Below are 15,141 nucleotides of genomic sequence, written 5' to 3' on the forward strand. Positions count from 1 at the left end.
ATCCCAGACTGCTCCGTTGTCTGGGAGAATTGGTCAGTCTGTGATTCCGAGAATCCCAGTTTTCCCAGCTGACGTCATCTCCCATTCCCTGGGCAGGCAGAGCAGGGAGTTTTAGTTACATTACAGCCAATAGTTAGTTCAACTCTCTCATACACACATTCCCTAGAACAATTCAGCACCACTTGATTTTCACAAGCAGCAACTGTTCCTTTCAGGAGTTCATCCCAAGATCACCGAGTACCTGCACAGCAGGCTCAGCAACACTGAGCACAAAAAAAATGCTCTTAGTGTTGCTGGTGTGGCCTTTGAGATTTCCTATTTATTCTCATTCTTCTTGTGGCCCCACAGATGTACCATGGTAGGTATCCTACCTGTGATGAGCTTGGAAAGCTGTCTAAAAAAACACCCTCCCAAGTCTCTCCATTCCTGTTTAGTTGATGATGACAAAGTGCAATAGTGGATATTTGTTTTGGTGAACACTAGCATCACTTGAAATTTGCAGCTGCTACGTGGGCCAAGCATTTGGGTTAAAACATTCAGCCTGAGACTCTGGGTTTTGGCTATAACAGCATTTCCTGAGGGGAGAAGGATGAAATTCAACTATTTGCAAGGACTGAAGCAGGAAATAGCTGTAGCTGAGTCCCAGAGGAGGGGAGTAGAACTGTCAGTACACATGGTGGGCACAGACTGACTTCTGCTGTGTCTGTCACCAGCAGCTAGAGCAGCACACACTTGTCGAATCCCTGCAGATCAAAGGTGTCACACTCCATTCAGCTCAGCAGAGATCTGAGGGTGACAATGAGGTGAGTGTTTGAAGGGGTTCACTCACTAACAGCTGCCAGCCCAGCCCAGCACTTCCCAGTGCCTTCCTCTCTTTGAGCTCCTCACCTCACTCTGGTCTCACCAGCCCTGTGTCCTCACCCCGCGCTAAGTGACCACACATCTGCCCTCCCTGCCCTCTCACACACAGCTCCATCCTTTGATTCCTCTCTCTAAATGGAGGGCACCCAAAAATACCAAACACAAGAGGGTAAAAAGCCAAACAAACATCTTTCTTCCGGATTTGTTACCACCTGGAATCCCGGCTGACTGGGTTTGCTTTGACTGCTGCCTCCTCCCCAGAGGAACTGTCGTCATCATCTGACTCCTCCGACTGCAGATCCTCCACCATGGAACGCAGGGGGCCTGGGGGCACAGGGGAGACAGGAATTCAGCACCAGGACACATGTAGCAACTCCATCCCAGCTCCAAACTGGGATAATTACTGAGATACATCCCAGATTTCCCAGTGAGATGTCACTGGCTTTATCGCTTTGCACAAAGCTGTTAGTAAAGGACACCGTGTCCCAGGCTCGAAGCTAAAGCAGAGCTGGCAAACTTTACAACTCCCTCCCCCCAAATCCTCCCACTCCCTTCCCAAATGAAAACAAAAGGACACATTTTTTCATGTGTTTGGGGCTGATTTAAATGCCACTTGAGACACTTGAGTATTTGCAGCAACAGAGCTTTTGCTACAGTTAGAACAGCTACTATTGCCACAGTTTATCTCTCTGGGTTACCAGTGGAGGAATCTGAGAAAGGAGCTATTCCACACTTGCAAAGTGATGAATGGCACATTTATAATTTTTAATAAAACATAGATGAGGTTGGAGAACTGTTCTGGTGACTTTACAGATCAGGCAGCAGCAATACGTTTATAAACCGAGGCAGAAACCAAAGCCAACAGGGAAAGAACCAAATCCACAGGGATTCCCTAGTCATAAATTAGCTGCCAAAAGAAGAAAAATACTTGTTCATGATTATGTTGTGATATTATTGCCTTTTCTTGCTGAAGCATCACAGCTCCAACACATGGTTGCATGCAAGGAACTGTATGAACCTTACAGAGAGTACTGAAAAAGCAGATTTAATTCTCTTGAGCCTTTTAAGGTTACACAAGGGAGGTTTTAACAAACTGTTATTTCTTGCAACACACCTTGACTGTGGTTCTGAGACGGCTCGAAATCAGAGTCAGAGCTGGAGTCGGAGCTGGAGCTGGAGTTGGAAGGGCTGGACTGGACAGACTTTACCCCCCATAAAAGGGAATAAAAGAAAAAGAATCTTAATCTTTCTAATCCAGAAAACCAGAGCACAAAGCACAGTGAGAACAGGAGAATTGGAGCACTCTACAACATCACACAGCACTGAATGCAGTTCTTAGGATTACAAAAGTGTGAGGGGAATAAAATAAAATAAAAACAACATTTATGAAAGTTTGGCAGGATGCAGCTCGGCACTCCTGGGAGCAGCATCAAGGGCTCCCCCCAAAACCCTGCAAGCCACCAGTTCCAAATAACCTCAAGTGATGAAATACAGCAGCTGAAAAATGTTTAAGTGAAAACCCCTTACTGTGAAGTGGAAAGATGATCAGCACAGAACCCAGAACAAAGCCATCTTTATCAAAGCCCTCTTAAAATGTGTATTTATTGTGCCCACCAACTTTCCTCTGAACACCTTGGACTGGTCACTGAACATAGAATCATAGCCATGGAATGGTTTGGGTTGGAAGGGACCTTAAAAATCATCTCATTTCACCTCCTGCCACGGCCAGGGACACCTTCCACTAGCCCAGGTGGCTCCAAGCCCCATCCAACCTGGCCTTGGACACTCCCAGGGATGGGGCAGCCACAGCTGCTCTGGGCAACCTGTGCCAGGGCCTCCCCACCCTTACAATAAAGAATTTTTTCTCAATATCCCATCTAAACCTACTCTCTGTCAGTTTGAAGCCATTCCCCCTTGTCCTGTTACTCCAGACACTTGTAAATAGCCTCTCTCCACCTTCCTTGTAGGCTCCCTTCAGTTCCTGGAAGGCCACAATTAGGTCACCCCAAAGCCTTCTCTTCTCCAGGCTGGACAATCCCAATTCTCTCAGCCTTTCCTCATATGTAGAAAGAGATGTCTATCCTAACTAGCTCAATTGACTCCAAAATTAGTTCTGAATTATTATTATACTCTCAAACCAGTTGTTTTTACACCAATTTCAAATTTGATTGTGAAAACATCCCAGTGACCAGCTAAATAAACTCTTGTGAACCCAACTCCTCTGTCAACATTGGTCAGAAATGCCAGGAACATCCTGTGCAATAAGAGGGAATGAAGAGGAAAATGAACTATTGAAAACAGCAGCATCCAGACAGGGAGTTTGGGTGCTCCGTGTGCTGTTAATCGTAAATCAATACTAAATCAGACACTGTACAGCGACCACCTGCGTTACCTTGAGGGGCCGCCAGGGGACAGCAGAGGCCACGGAAACGCCTTCGGCCCCTGAAATTCCTTAAAAGCATGGGGGGGTGGTACTTATCAGGTTCTAAAGATTCTCAACGTACTCTAATATCTTGCCTTTTTTTTAAGTAATTCTATGGAAATTAGCGTTTCAATTTCACTGCTTCATTCCCAGGAATCTGTCTGTTACTTCCACTACCAAATCCAGATCCTATTGAAGAATCACACATTCTCATTGATCAATCAACTTTCTCACAGGAAAGGTTAATGCTATAAAAACAACATGAAAGGTAGAAAGAGGCACATCAGCAGTTCTGGGCACTAGTAAGTGTAAGTGGCAGCAGGACTTTCTATCCCAATACCAGCCTTCCCTGTAATTTATCACAGAATCCCAGAATCATTTATGTTGGAAGAGACCTCCAAGGTTATCCAGTCCAACCTGTGACTGATCCCCCACATTGTCCCCCAGCCCAGAGCACTGAGTGCCACGTCCAGTTGTTCCCTGGACACCTCCAGGGATGGGGACTCCAAATCTCCTTGGGCAGCCCCTTCCAATGGCTGACCACCCTTTCCAAGAAGAAATTCCTCCTGATGTCCAATCTCAACCTCCCCTGGCACAGCTTGAGGCTGTTTCCTCTTGTCCTGTCCCTTGTTCCCTGGGAGCAGAGCCAGACCCCCCTCCCCCTCCGGCTCCCCCCTCCTGTCTCAGGAGACTGAGAAGGTCCCCCCTGAGCCTCCTTTTCTCCAGGTTGAGCCCCCCCAGCTCCCTCAGCTGCTCCTGGTGCTCCAGACTCTTCTCCAGCTCTGTTCCCTTCTCCGGACACTCTCCAGCCCCTCAATGTCTTTCCTGGGGTGAGGGGCCCAGAACTGGACACAGCACTCAAGGTGTGCCCTCCCCAGTGCCCAGCACAGAGGGACAATCTCTGCCCTGGTCCTGCTGCCACACCATCACCCAAGTATTGGCAAGGGTTTCATTTATTCCACTGTAAGAAGAGGGGGAAATGTGCCAAAAAGGGTATTACAATCCTCGGGAATGGTTCAGAAGCAAAGGAGAATAATTTAACAATTCCCATATAAGATCTACTGGCATATTGCAGCAGCACTGGTTGTTTAAAGAAATCACAACATGAGAATAGAGAGAACAGGTTTCCCAGAGAAGCTGTGGCTGCCCCATCCCTGGAAGTGTCCAAGACCAGGTTGGACGGGGCTTGGAGAAACCTGGGCTAGTGGAAAGTGTCCCTGCCCATGGCAGGGGATGGAATGGGATGAGCTTTAAGGTCCCTCACAACCCAAACCATTCTGGGGTTCTGTGAATATGTTCAAGCTAAGGGAGCACAGCTCTTATGTCTGACCACAATCTTACATCCCTCATTCCTGATAATCTGCAGCTCTTCCCTTAAAATGATTTAACAGGATGCAAGAAGCAGAAGTTGGAAGTTCTAAGGATCCTGTTTCTCCTTTTGCCATTAACTCCATGGAGCTCTTTCAGGCACGAGGAGGATCCAGCTGGACATGCTCTGTGTGCTCCGGCTGCAGCGACTGTCACTGGGATGTGACAAAAGCACACGTCGACAATGGAAAAAAGCAATCCTGCCTCTCATCCCAGCCTCTCCCTTTTGTCAGCGTTCAGGCAGCCAAGCATGAGGCCACTTCAGGGAACTGGACTTGATGGGGGAAGCAAAAAAAAAAGGGGAAAAAAAAAAAGAAGAGAAAGGACAAGTAAATGCTGAAAAAAAGCTGAAATGGCATGAGAAATTCCTTTATCCCACTGCAGACCCTGGAGCTCTCAGGCCAGGAGCAAGGCTGTTCCTTAAGATGTCAACCCAGAGCCTTCAAGGAGCTGCAGCCTCGGAGGTTGTTGCACAATCCCTTGGCTGCAGCAGCAAAGCTGATTTAAGAGTTTCCGGGCCCTGGTCCACCTCCAGCTGCTCCTTCACTTTAGTGGCTCCACACACGGCTCGGCTGTGCCAGGACAAACCACGGAGCAAAACGGCAGCACTGGGAGCAAGGAGAGCCCCCAGGGTGGGAAAGGAACTCCAAGAGGCTGCTTTTATGCAGTTGGGCCCCTGAGCTTCAGTTCCACAGAAACCTAAGCAGCTCTGACTGGCAGCTGCCATGACTCCAAGTATTCCTGCCCTCCTGTCCTGGGCCAGCACTCCAATCCCTCTATCCAGCATCCAACAGACACAGGAGCTGGTGCAAGGGAGGACATGGAGGCACGGGGAGCTCAGGGGGCCAGGACAGGGCTGTGGACCCAGAGCCACAGGCTGTGGTTTCCTGGGACACTTGGAGCAGCACTATCAGCTTTCAGCTGCCTGGGATCGTGAGGGGATGGATGACACCTAAGGAATAATGAAGTACAGGACACTCAGCGATCACCAGAGCACAGTGAGGGCTGTGTATCTGGAACTGGAATGAGGGGTTTGCACTTCAGGTATAAAGCTAGAAGGGGAGAGGAGCTGCCTCTTCTAATGCCCAACCTACACATTTCATCCATCTGGGAAACGAAATCCTAAAATCCGACAATGCTTTGGGTTAAAAGGGACCTTAAGGTTCATCTCGTTCCACCCCCTGCCATGGGCACGGACACCTTCCACCAGACCAGGCTGCTCCAAGCCCAACCTGGCCTGGAACACTTCCAGGGCTGTTATTTCTCTGCAGAGTAACTGGAATTAACACTTCCTCAATAAACTCTTGTAGTGGGAATCTTGCAGAAAAAAATCCTTCCTGATATAAATACATCAATACTTGCTGCATCACAATGCTGATTAAATCCTAATACAAATTGTCCCTACAAGATTTATTCCAGTAAAACAAATCTTTCTAAAAGTGGTCAGGAGGAAGCAGTTCCAAAATTCCAGTGACATTATCCTGAGAATCCTATTACAAGATATATGGTTTCTTAGTAGCAAATATTAAATATACAAGCAAAATGAGTTTGGATTTAAGTTGTGTCTTTCCCCTCCTATATTTTTTTTTGCCTTCTTTTGGAAAATATTCTTTAGAAGACAGAGGATGAGGAATGTTCTTAGTTGTAAAAAAGAAAAAAATATTTAGACAGCTTTTAAAAATAGTAGCACAAGAACATAATTTGTTTTATGTTTTACAACACAATTTATTTAGATTTGGTGGCATGTGGTTGTATTTTGAGCTTCAGCCAATAGCGCGTTCCTTGCAGGCCATGTTAGGAAGAGGGGCTTTATTCACATTTTAATACTGTTGGGTACAAAAATGAAATTATTTCCTCCTTTTCTGAATTAAGACCACATTCAAAACCATTATGTTATCATAAGCAGGTAGAAAGTCTCTATATCTACTGTAGCTCTGTAAATGTCACTGCAAGGGGTGAATGAGGGACGAACCTTAAACTCTGACTTTTAGGTAATTCTGCCTGCAGATAAATCTAAATAAAAGCACGTACCTGAAACAGGAGGTAAACCAGGTAGGGGGAATGATTAATACTGACAGAATTCTCCAAAAGGAGTTTTATTTGAGGTACAACTCAGGCTAAGCATTTACCAACCTGCTTCTCTATCTCCTCTGAGAGAATATTTTTAACATCTCTTTCAGGCAGGGATTTAAACAGCACCTTTCCAAATTCTGATAAAGGATAAATCCCTACTCACCTCTGACTTGAAAGAAGTTTCATCCTCTGAATTTGACTCCTCCATTTCCACAGGCTTTTTGATCTCCTTGGCCTCACTCTCGGATTTTACCTTCTCCACTTTGGCATTCATCTTCTCCTTGGTTTGTTTCTTCTCTGGATATGAGGAAGACGAGGTTCTGGGAGATGTCCCCAGGATGTTCTTCACCCCTTTGGAGCTACTCTTTTTTTGTTTTTTGGCACTAGGCTTTGGTGACTCCACATTGGAGGGCCTCTTGCTGGAAGACTTTAACTCCGGCTGTGGCCCCCCCTTTGGGGAAGTGTTCTCCAGTTTGGTCTCCTTCACGGCCAGTTTTGGTTCCTTGAAAGCAGCTTTTGGAGGTGCCTTCTCCTCCTTAGGCAGTTTGTTCTCAGTTGGTTTTCTGGAGGAGTCCTTCAAAGGCTTGTTTTGTTCTCTCTCAAGGTCTTTGGAAGAGTTTTTGCTCTCAGAGTCTTTCCTGGGCCTCTCTCTGTGCTCCTTGGTGACTTTGTGTGGCTTGGATGCTTTGCTGCTTTCCTTGTTTGCCTCCTAAAATTCAGCAACAGAAAACATGCAAGCTGAATATGAAACTCTGCACAGAAGGACAGAACACATCCTCATAAATCACATGGAAATGGTTGTTTCCTGCAGAAATCCACCCACTGATCCCTGCAGTGCTTCTCTACCTCCAAGGTAAACATCTACACTTCCCTAAAGCTGATGGACACAAATGGACAGTGGGAACTGTAACATCTGCTTTACCATGGTCCTGTTCCTTTCCAGGATCTATAAAAGGTCTCGAAACACCTGCAGATGTTTAGTTCACATTTAATCTGAATGCAAACACACATGAACCTCTGAGGGAAACCTGGAGGAAGGGAGCAGGAAAATATTGTCTCTTTAGCTACTGGCAATTTTCACCAGACCTCATGTCAGAGCCCTTTATTTCTGTGATGTCTTCTATGTTTCCTAATCCTTCAGCCCTGACCAAAATTAAATCAGCCACTAACAGGCTTCTTCATTCCGTTTCATAACATCAGAAAGCAGGACTGAAGTGCCAGAAGTGTTTAGAGCCCCAAAGAACATGGATATCAGAATTGAATTACAGTGTAAAATGAATTGTTGTTAATATCTGAGACTGCTCAGGCTGATAAAGTGCATGTAGTCTGCTCCAAAATACCATTGCCTGGGGATTGTTTCTCCCATGTAGAATTATACAAAAATAGCTTCAGTACATAAGTGAAAAAAAGCAAACTTAAGGTTCTTCAGAAGGCTCAGGAACTGGCTACTGCTGGATGCAAACAATCAAATCTGGAAATCACCAGTTTGACCAAGTGCAGCATATTTTATGTTCTTTATTTACAGCACTGCCTTGAGCAGTTGTAAGGACAGAGGAAGGGCTGACTCTCAGCCTTTCTGCAAAGAAATGCAGGCACTCAGAGCAGGGCTGGACATGGCAGACAGTGAAACATCCACAGAATTCATCCTCAGCACCAGGGATACAATCAGAGAGGATTTCATCCACCTTTATCTGCTACAGCAGACCTAGAGGAAGATACAATTCACCAAAAATTCCCAGTCTTGGACATGTAATTTTCTTTTCAAAACTTCCCTGGAGAGAAGTCTATCAAATCATCCAAAAAAGTCTCCTAAATTATGGTAAGTTCCAGACCATTGGCTCCTGAGCTGCAGAGTATAAGAAGGTTTCAGAATTGGAAGCAGCCAGAAACAGCTGCTAAACAAGCCCTCAGCAGCAAGCCCTGAAAGACGTTTTCACCTCAAGGTGACCCAAAAGTGTGCTGCACTGACCTTCGACCCATGGGAGGGTTTGGTCTTCTTGGGATCAGAGAAGGCAGAGAGAGGTATCGTGGGTAACATTGGATAGTCGGGACTTGGCCTTGAAACAGTTTCTGCTCCTTCTGGCATTACCATTACCTGGGGATAAAGAGGAGAGAAATTATGTCTAAGGAAAGTCTCACGGACTATTAACTATTAACACATGATTATGTTAAGCCTCTTGCTCAATTAACACACCATTATTCATCTTTTGAAGGGTTCCCCCCCCTGCTTAAAGGCCATAAAAAGATATTGTCTATGGAAGGCTCAGTTTCAAGGCAACTCCTCAACAGAGCATATTAAACCCACCAAAAATGAAAGGCAACACGCAATATCAAGTGTCTTTCCCAAAGGGAATGCCAATACTCTGAGCACAGGAAAGGCAATAAAGCTCTGGACAAGACTTGCGTGTTCTGCTGTAAATGCTTTTACCCTGAAAAAGGGTAGTGAGATAAATCTGGAAGGAATGAGCAAGACTTGACTGGTTTAGGGGAAGCTGAATTGAGGGGAAAAAAGAAAAATTACGAAAAAAAAAGAAAAACAAAAGAGCAGGGCTTGTGTCTCTCCCTTGACAAGGTCTTAACACCAAGCACTGAGCTCCATGGAACAATTCCCTTCCTACCTCCCCTATATTGTCAGAATAATTCTGTGGAAAATTTTCACTAGATAAACAGCATCAAAAGTGGTTCACAGTTGAAATACTTCAGTACACAAGGAATACAGTAATTACTGTGAAAATCCTAGAAAGCAGATGATGTTCCAGCCCTCCTAGGGCTGAAGTGAGCACCTTTCCCTGTGCCCAGTACAGAGAAGCACTGGAACAGCTGGAATACCTGCAGCTCCTGAGATCTACTACTGACCATCTTCCCCACAACTTTCTGACTTTTCCAGAAGAAAATTCTGCCACCAATTGAGACCATCCTGAATAAAATCCTTGAACAGAACATTGTGCATTACCGCAGAAGGGGGTATCTCAGAATACAGTCAGAATTATGGAGTGGTTTGGGTTGGAAGGGACCTTAAATATCATCTCATTCCACCCCCTCTCATGGGCAGGGACACCTTCCAATAGACCAGGTTGCTCCAAGCCCTGTCCAACCTGGCCTTGACATCCTCTGGCTGGTTAAAAACTTCATGCACTTTGTGGCTTGCACTAATTTGCTCAGATTTGTAGTTATTTGAGGATCATCCTTTAGTCTATCACTGCATGCTACTTCTCCAGAGGTAAGAGTTCAACCACTGTAGGAACCCATATCTTATTGTGCCTTCAAGGGTATAACTATTTTTATCTCCCACACCTGTTTTCACTTTACATTCTAATATTTTTCATTAATTTTTTATTATCTAAGCCACAAGCAGCTGATCCCAGGTTTAGGGGACATTTATTGACCAGGAAGCACTAACGATTAAGCTAAACAAAATGAGCAAGGAATAGGCTGGAAGTCTCTCCCTTTCCTTGAGCTTTTCTGTCCTGATCCAGCTTCCGGCTCCAGGAAGGTCCCAGATAACTGATGGACAGCCTGCACCATCCACAGCAGATCTCTATTTCCAGAGGGGTTTTAAGTGCTTTGATATTAATGGTCACATTTAAATTGAAAAATGAAGAGTCACCAACCACACCAGCAAAGGGTTTGTTCTGCTTCAAGTGCTGCAATTGTATAACCAGGAGTGAAAGCTGGCTGGGTCATCCTTTAGATGAACACAGAAAACTGCTTGAAGCCTGAAAAAGAAACCTCAGAGCAAAACAAGCTCACTCCACAGTTTAGCACAACCTCTTAGGATCCCAAATCCCTCTGGCACTTACCCCTCCAGCCCTAATGAGTTTGCGCCTGAATTCCTTGGTGGGGTTGTTGAAAGTCAGTTTTTCACAACGAAGATGGTTCACAGGTGGGTTTCCCTCCAAATTTAGGAACAGGTCATATGTGAAACAAACCTTTTTCGGCTCCTCCTAAAAACAAGAAAGACTTTGGGAGACCGGAAGGAGTTTGGCAAGCAGAGTAAGGCTGAGGATCCAAACAGTCACTCCTGAAAATCCCAAATAAACCACTAAGTGTTGTATACATGGAGTTTTTCATCATGAGATCAGAGAGCTGGAAATGAAACTATTTGTGCCTGAAGTTAACACAGTGTTCAGCAGGAACTGAGGCATGAAGCTTCCCACTGCAAAAGTAACACACAGGCATGAATTTTGAGTAAAAATTGTCTATTTAAAGCTGTTCAAGCCTTCCCAGAAAAGCAGATTCACAAGGTCTACCCACTATTCTGTTTTCCCCAAAATTCAGATCCTATCTCCTTTGGGAAGCAACTTTTAAGTATCAATATTAAGAAAAGCATAATCCTTTTTTTTAGAGAAGGAACAACTTCTGAACTCCCGGGATCTCTGTGGGTACCAAGAAAAGATTAAACACAACAGGGAAAAGGATGACTTGGTTTGCAAAATCCTTTTCAATATGCATATTGCAGAGGCTGAATGGGAAGATATCCCAGGCTTTTGAACTTTTCCAAGGGCACTTTCACCCAAGCAATCCCGAGTTTTTGTATGCATGTTGGGGATCATCTGCGCCTCACTGCTTCTGTTCCACCTGCTGCATCTGCAGCACAGAATGGAACAAACCTCCTCCTTTTTTTTTCACCAAACCCCCCCCCCCCGAAACTGCAAATATTGCAGGCTGCTTGTGTGTTACAAATACCCACAGGACACTGCCTGGTGTTCTCTTGTATTCCAGCTTGGAAAGTAAATGTGGCAAGAGAGACTCTCCTGCAAAGCCCGGTGAGCCCGGCAGTACCCTCCGTGTTTCCATGAATGCTTCCCACATGCCTCATTCACTGCGCAACATCAAGCAGCTGCACAGCAGCCTTTTCCAGAATTCATATCCAGCAGCTCGATTTCCTGGTGCAGTTGCATTGTTGGATGGGAACAGACGCCGCAGGCTCCCGGCCCGAGCTCCTTTAGATTTGCTGAAAATAGGTTAGAGCGTCAAACGGCTTCGGACCACCCTGATTCCTGCTGTTTGCTCCTGCTGCAGAGGCCATTTCTTGGACAAACTACACCTCTCATAATACAAAGGGTGGTAACTACACCTGATTTACACCAAAATCAGCGCCCTGATCTTATCTGGGAGTCAAGGTTAGTCCTAACCCCCAAACAGGTATCGAGTCTCAGATTAACGTGCTACCAACACCAAGGTCTTCAGAGCTTCTCTTGGGACAGTCTTGAAGAACCCACGCCCTCCCAAAAGGGCTCAGTGTCTCCCCAAAGGGTTCAGTGGCCACTAAAACAGATAAATGGGAAAAGAAAAAACCCTTGCAAAATCCACTGCCCTGTCGTTTCCCTCCCTTCCATGACCATCCTCATTAACAGAATCATTAGCGAGCTCTGCGTGTGTGCTCACTGCAGTTCAAACAGCAGCTGCATAGGGTCTCTCGAAGTCTAATAAACTGAAATGAAGGATGAATAGAAACCCAAATGTGGCCTAATAATGGTTTCTAAAATGCTTTTCCTGGTTTACAAGAGAGTAAATAGATCTTGAATATATTAGCAAAGGCAGGCTTTGGTCAAAAGCTGTTTTGCCACCCCATTACCAGCTCTGCTTTGGCATTTGTTTGCTTTCTGAGCAGGGCAGAGGCAGTAGATTCCTCTCCCTCTCACCTTAGGTATCCCATTTCTTGTATAGACTCACGAGGACAGAAGCTCCCAAATATTTATTGTGTCTCTGTTGAATTTTTGTAAAATTAAGGCGGTTTTTCAATGTGATTTTTCTCCAACTCCTGCCCTGGGAAGGAGCCCCAGCCAAGTGTCCTGATCATTAAAATCCCCTTTGTATCCCCCAGGCCATGAGGAGCCCCCCAGACCCCACCCCCCCAAGTGAATAGTTGAGATTACAGCACTCCTAAAAGAACCACCACAAAAGTCTCAAAGCAAAAAGCTGCAAATAAACATTCTTTCCTTTACTGCCCTCACTGCCCAGCTAATGATTACAGCTCAAGCCACTCCAAAGCTTAATCCATCCGGTCCCCCCTAAAAGGTTCTTCCCTCCAAACAACCATCAAAGGGGGAAGGGGGGCGGAAGACCAAGGGAAATCTCTCTCAATTGACCTGGACCTACCCATCTTCTAACTTCGAATGGAAAGCCGGGCTTGAATCCACAGTGCCACACTTCAAAGCCTTTCTAAATACTATGTTGGGATCCACAAATCCTGCTGCTTGGGGCTGCAGCCTGGTGTAGGTGCTTTCTCACCCTACAAACTTTGGTTCAGACAGTCCTACAGCATCACTTTACCTACTCCTGCTTGAGCAGCAACTACACACACAAGCCAGGCTTTACTCTTAGATGATTCCACCTTCTGATATTCAACCCTTGACATCAAACAGTAAAACTGAACAGGGGAGAGCCTTACTTTCTCTGGATATTTTGTTTCTCCCTGAAGGGCCTTACTCTCAAGAAGAGCTTTAAAAAGGATGCATCACATCCATTTCTAACTGGTAGATATCAGCTATTCAGATTTAAAATCCAATAGTCAATTTGGATATGAAATGGTTAAGCTGGTACAGGGAGGGGGGATCTCTCAGCAAGATACCTCAGAACCTTACTTTGCATCTGCCCCTTAAATCTCAGGATGCCAGAGAAGTAAACTATGAGTGTGGATCACAAAGCCAGGGCCAAGCTTTTATTTGCAGCTGCTGTAAACTTCCCTTCATCCCATGAATCCCCCTATTCCACCTCCAATCTCCCAAGCAGGGTACATTAGGTTTTATTTTTACTGCTTCCTGTCTGCACCGACCGCCACTGTGCTGTTACGAGCACTGAAGCTGCTTTATTTTCCCTTTGAGTTCTCAAGTAATGGGTTAAAGTTCTTTTGGCACTTTTCTTCATAAAGAGGAGGAATTTTTCAAAGTCTTTTGTTAAAATTTCCTTGTCTTGTTTTTAAGGCAGGGTGTGCCCTTTGCCACTTAACACAAATCAAAAGGATTTCACTGGTAGCGTGCGCATAAAGCTCATAAATCACTTTTAGAAAGCCATAAAACAAAATTATCTACAAAAAAAATCTAGCACACCAAGGAAGCAGGCTCATGGTTATTCAATAACTATAACATCTAACACCACTTCCCTTTTGCCATAGATCCAGCCTGACAGAGTCATTTATCCGGAACGTCTGTATAAATGAAACCCCCTTCCCAGGTTCGTACAACCCGTCTGACTGGTCTTCCACCCGCTTCCAACTGAGGACATTTAAAAGTGAATAGCCCAAGATTCAGTTTTTGAAGCAAGTGGCCTTGTGTTCCACTCAGGAGACCATGAACCACCTTTATCGTTTCTGTGATTCTTCAGTGAAACAACAGGGAACAGCATTTTGGACTCTCCCCACATCAGAAATAATTGTCCGCTTGAAAATTAGGTGTTCCTGATATATTTTTGTACTCACTGGTCCAAGACAAGCATTTAATAATCTCCTAACTCTTACAAATAGATGATATGATGCTGCATGGCCGGTAAAGCTACTGTGTTTGCAAACTCATCCTTGCCAGGCACTACAAATTTATATATCTTTTTATATAATCATCTATTTATATATTTTATACATCTCCATGTATTTTATATATATTATATTTATATATTTTATATATAATTTTTATATCTTTTTAATACACATCTTATATATACATATATATTTTTAATATATACATCTTATATATACATATATCTTACATATACACACACATATATATATTTATACACACACACACATTTTCAGCATATGGAAGCCCTACACTGAATGGCTACTGAAACAAACACAGCCCAGGGGGGGTTGGCCAGGAAAGCCCTGCTTAGATAAAAGAATGGATAAACTGATAATACGTATTAATTTCTGACAGGAGAAGCTAAAAAAAAAAAAAGGATTCGCTCCTTAGCAGCAGCACAGAAGTGCTGCAGGTTTGGTGGGGAATGCAGAATAGACCTAAAAAATGTGAGCAACAAATGCTTCCCTTAAAGGTCAGACAAATGAAAAGTTTTACTCCTCTGTCCACAACTTTCAGCAACACTGAGTCAACACCAACAGGTTAAAGCTACTCCTCCTTTCCTCAAACCTGTGCAGACCCTGCCCCAAGAACAGTAATTCGTGTAATAACAAACGTCTCGTGCGAACACAGGCTCTCCAACCTTCCTTGGGAGCATTTCCCAGGCCAATTCTTGCCACAACCTTCCTTGGGAGCATTTCCCAGGCCAATCCCTTCCTGATGGCACAGTCCTGACACCAGTTGTAGCTGATCTTGTTTCACTCCCCTGCCATATGTGCAGCCCACCTACAACATCTCCACTGAGTTCCTACCGTGAGACACAAACGATTTTTCCCTTCTCCAATATCTCTGTTTTCTGTATCACACCTATAAATGTTGCAAAAGGGGTAAAATACGCATGTT

General features: G+C 44.8%; 1 protein-coding gene across 1 annotated transcript in view; it reads right to left on the bottom strand.

The window, feature by feature from the left end:
- The window catches only part of MLLT1 (MLLT1 super elongation complex subunit), a 32,436-nt gene that overhangs the window by 5,893 nt on the left and 11,402 nt on the right, over positions 1-15,141 (bottom strand). Inside the window, exons 4-8 of the mRNA XM_064637153.1 lie at positions 10,525-10,668; positions 8,694-8,819; positions 6,888-7,433; positions 1,976-2,063; positions 1,074-1,185 (exon numbers count right to left, since the gene is read on the bottom strand). Coding sequence (XP_064493223.1) covers positions 1,074-1,185; positions 1,976-2,063; positions 6,888-7,433; positions 8,694-8,819; positions 10,525-10,668 — 1,016 coding nt within the window. The remainder of the gene's footprint in view (positions 1-1,073; positions 1,186-1,975; positions 2,064-6,887; positions 7,434-8,693; positions 8,820-10,524; positions 10,669-15,141) is intronic.

This window comes from Pseudopipra pipra, chromosome 27 (assembly GCF_036250125.1).
Source record: "Pseudopipra pipra isolate bDixPip1 chromosome 27, bDixPip1.hap1, whole genome shotgun sequence".
Taxonomy (NCBI): Eukaryota; Metazoa; Chordata; class Aves; order Passeriformes; family Pipridae; genus Pseudopipra; species Pseudopipra pipra.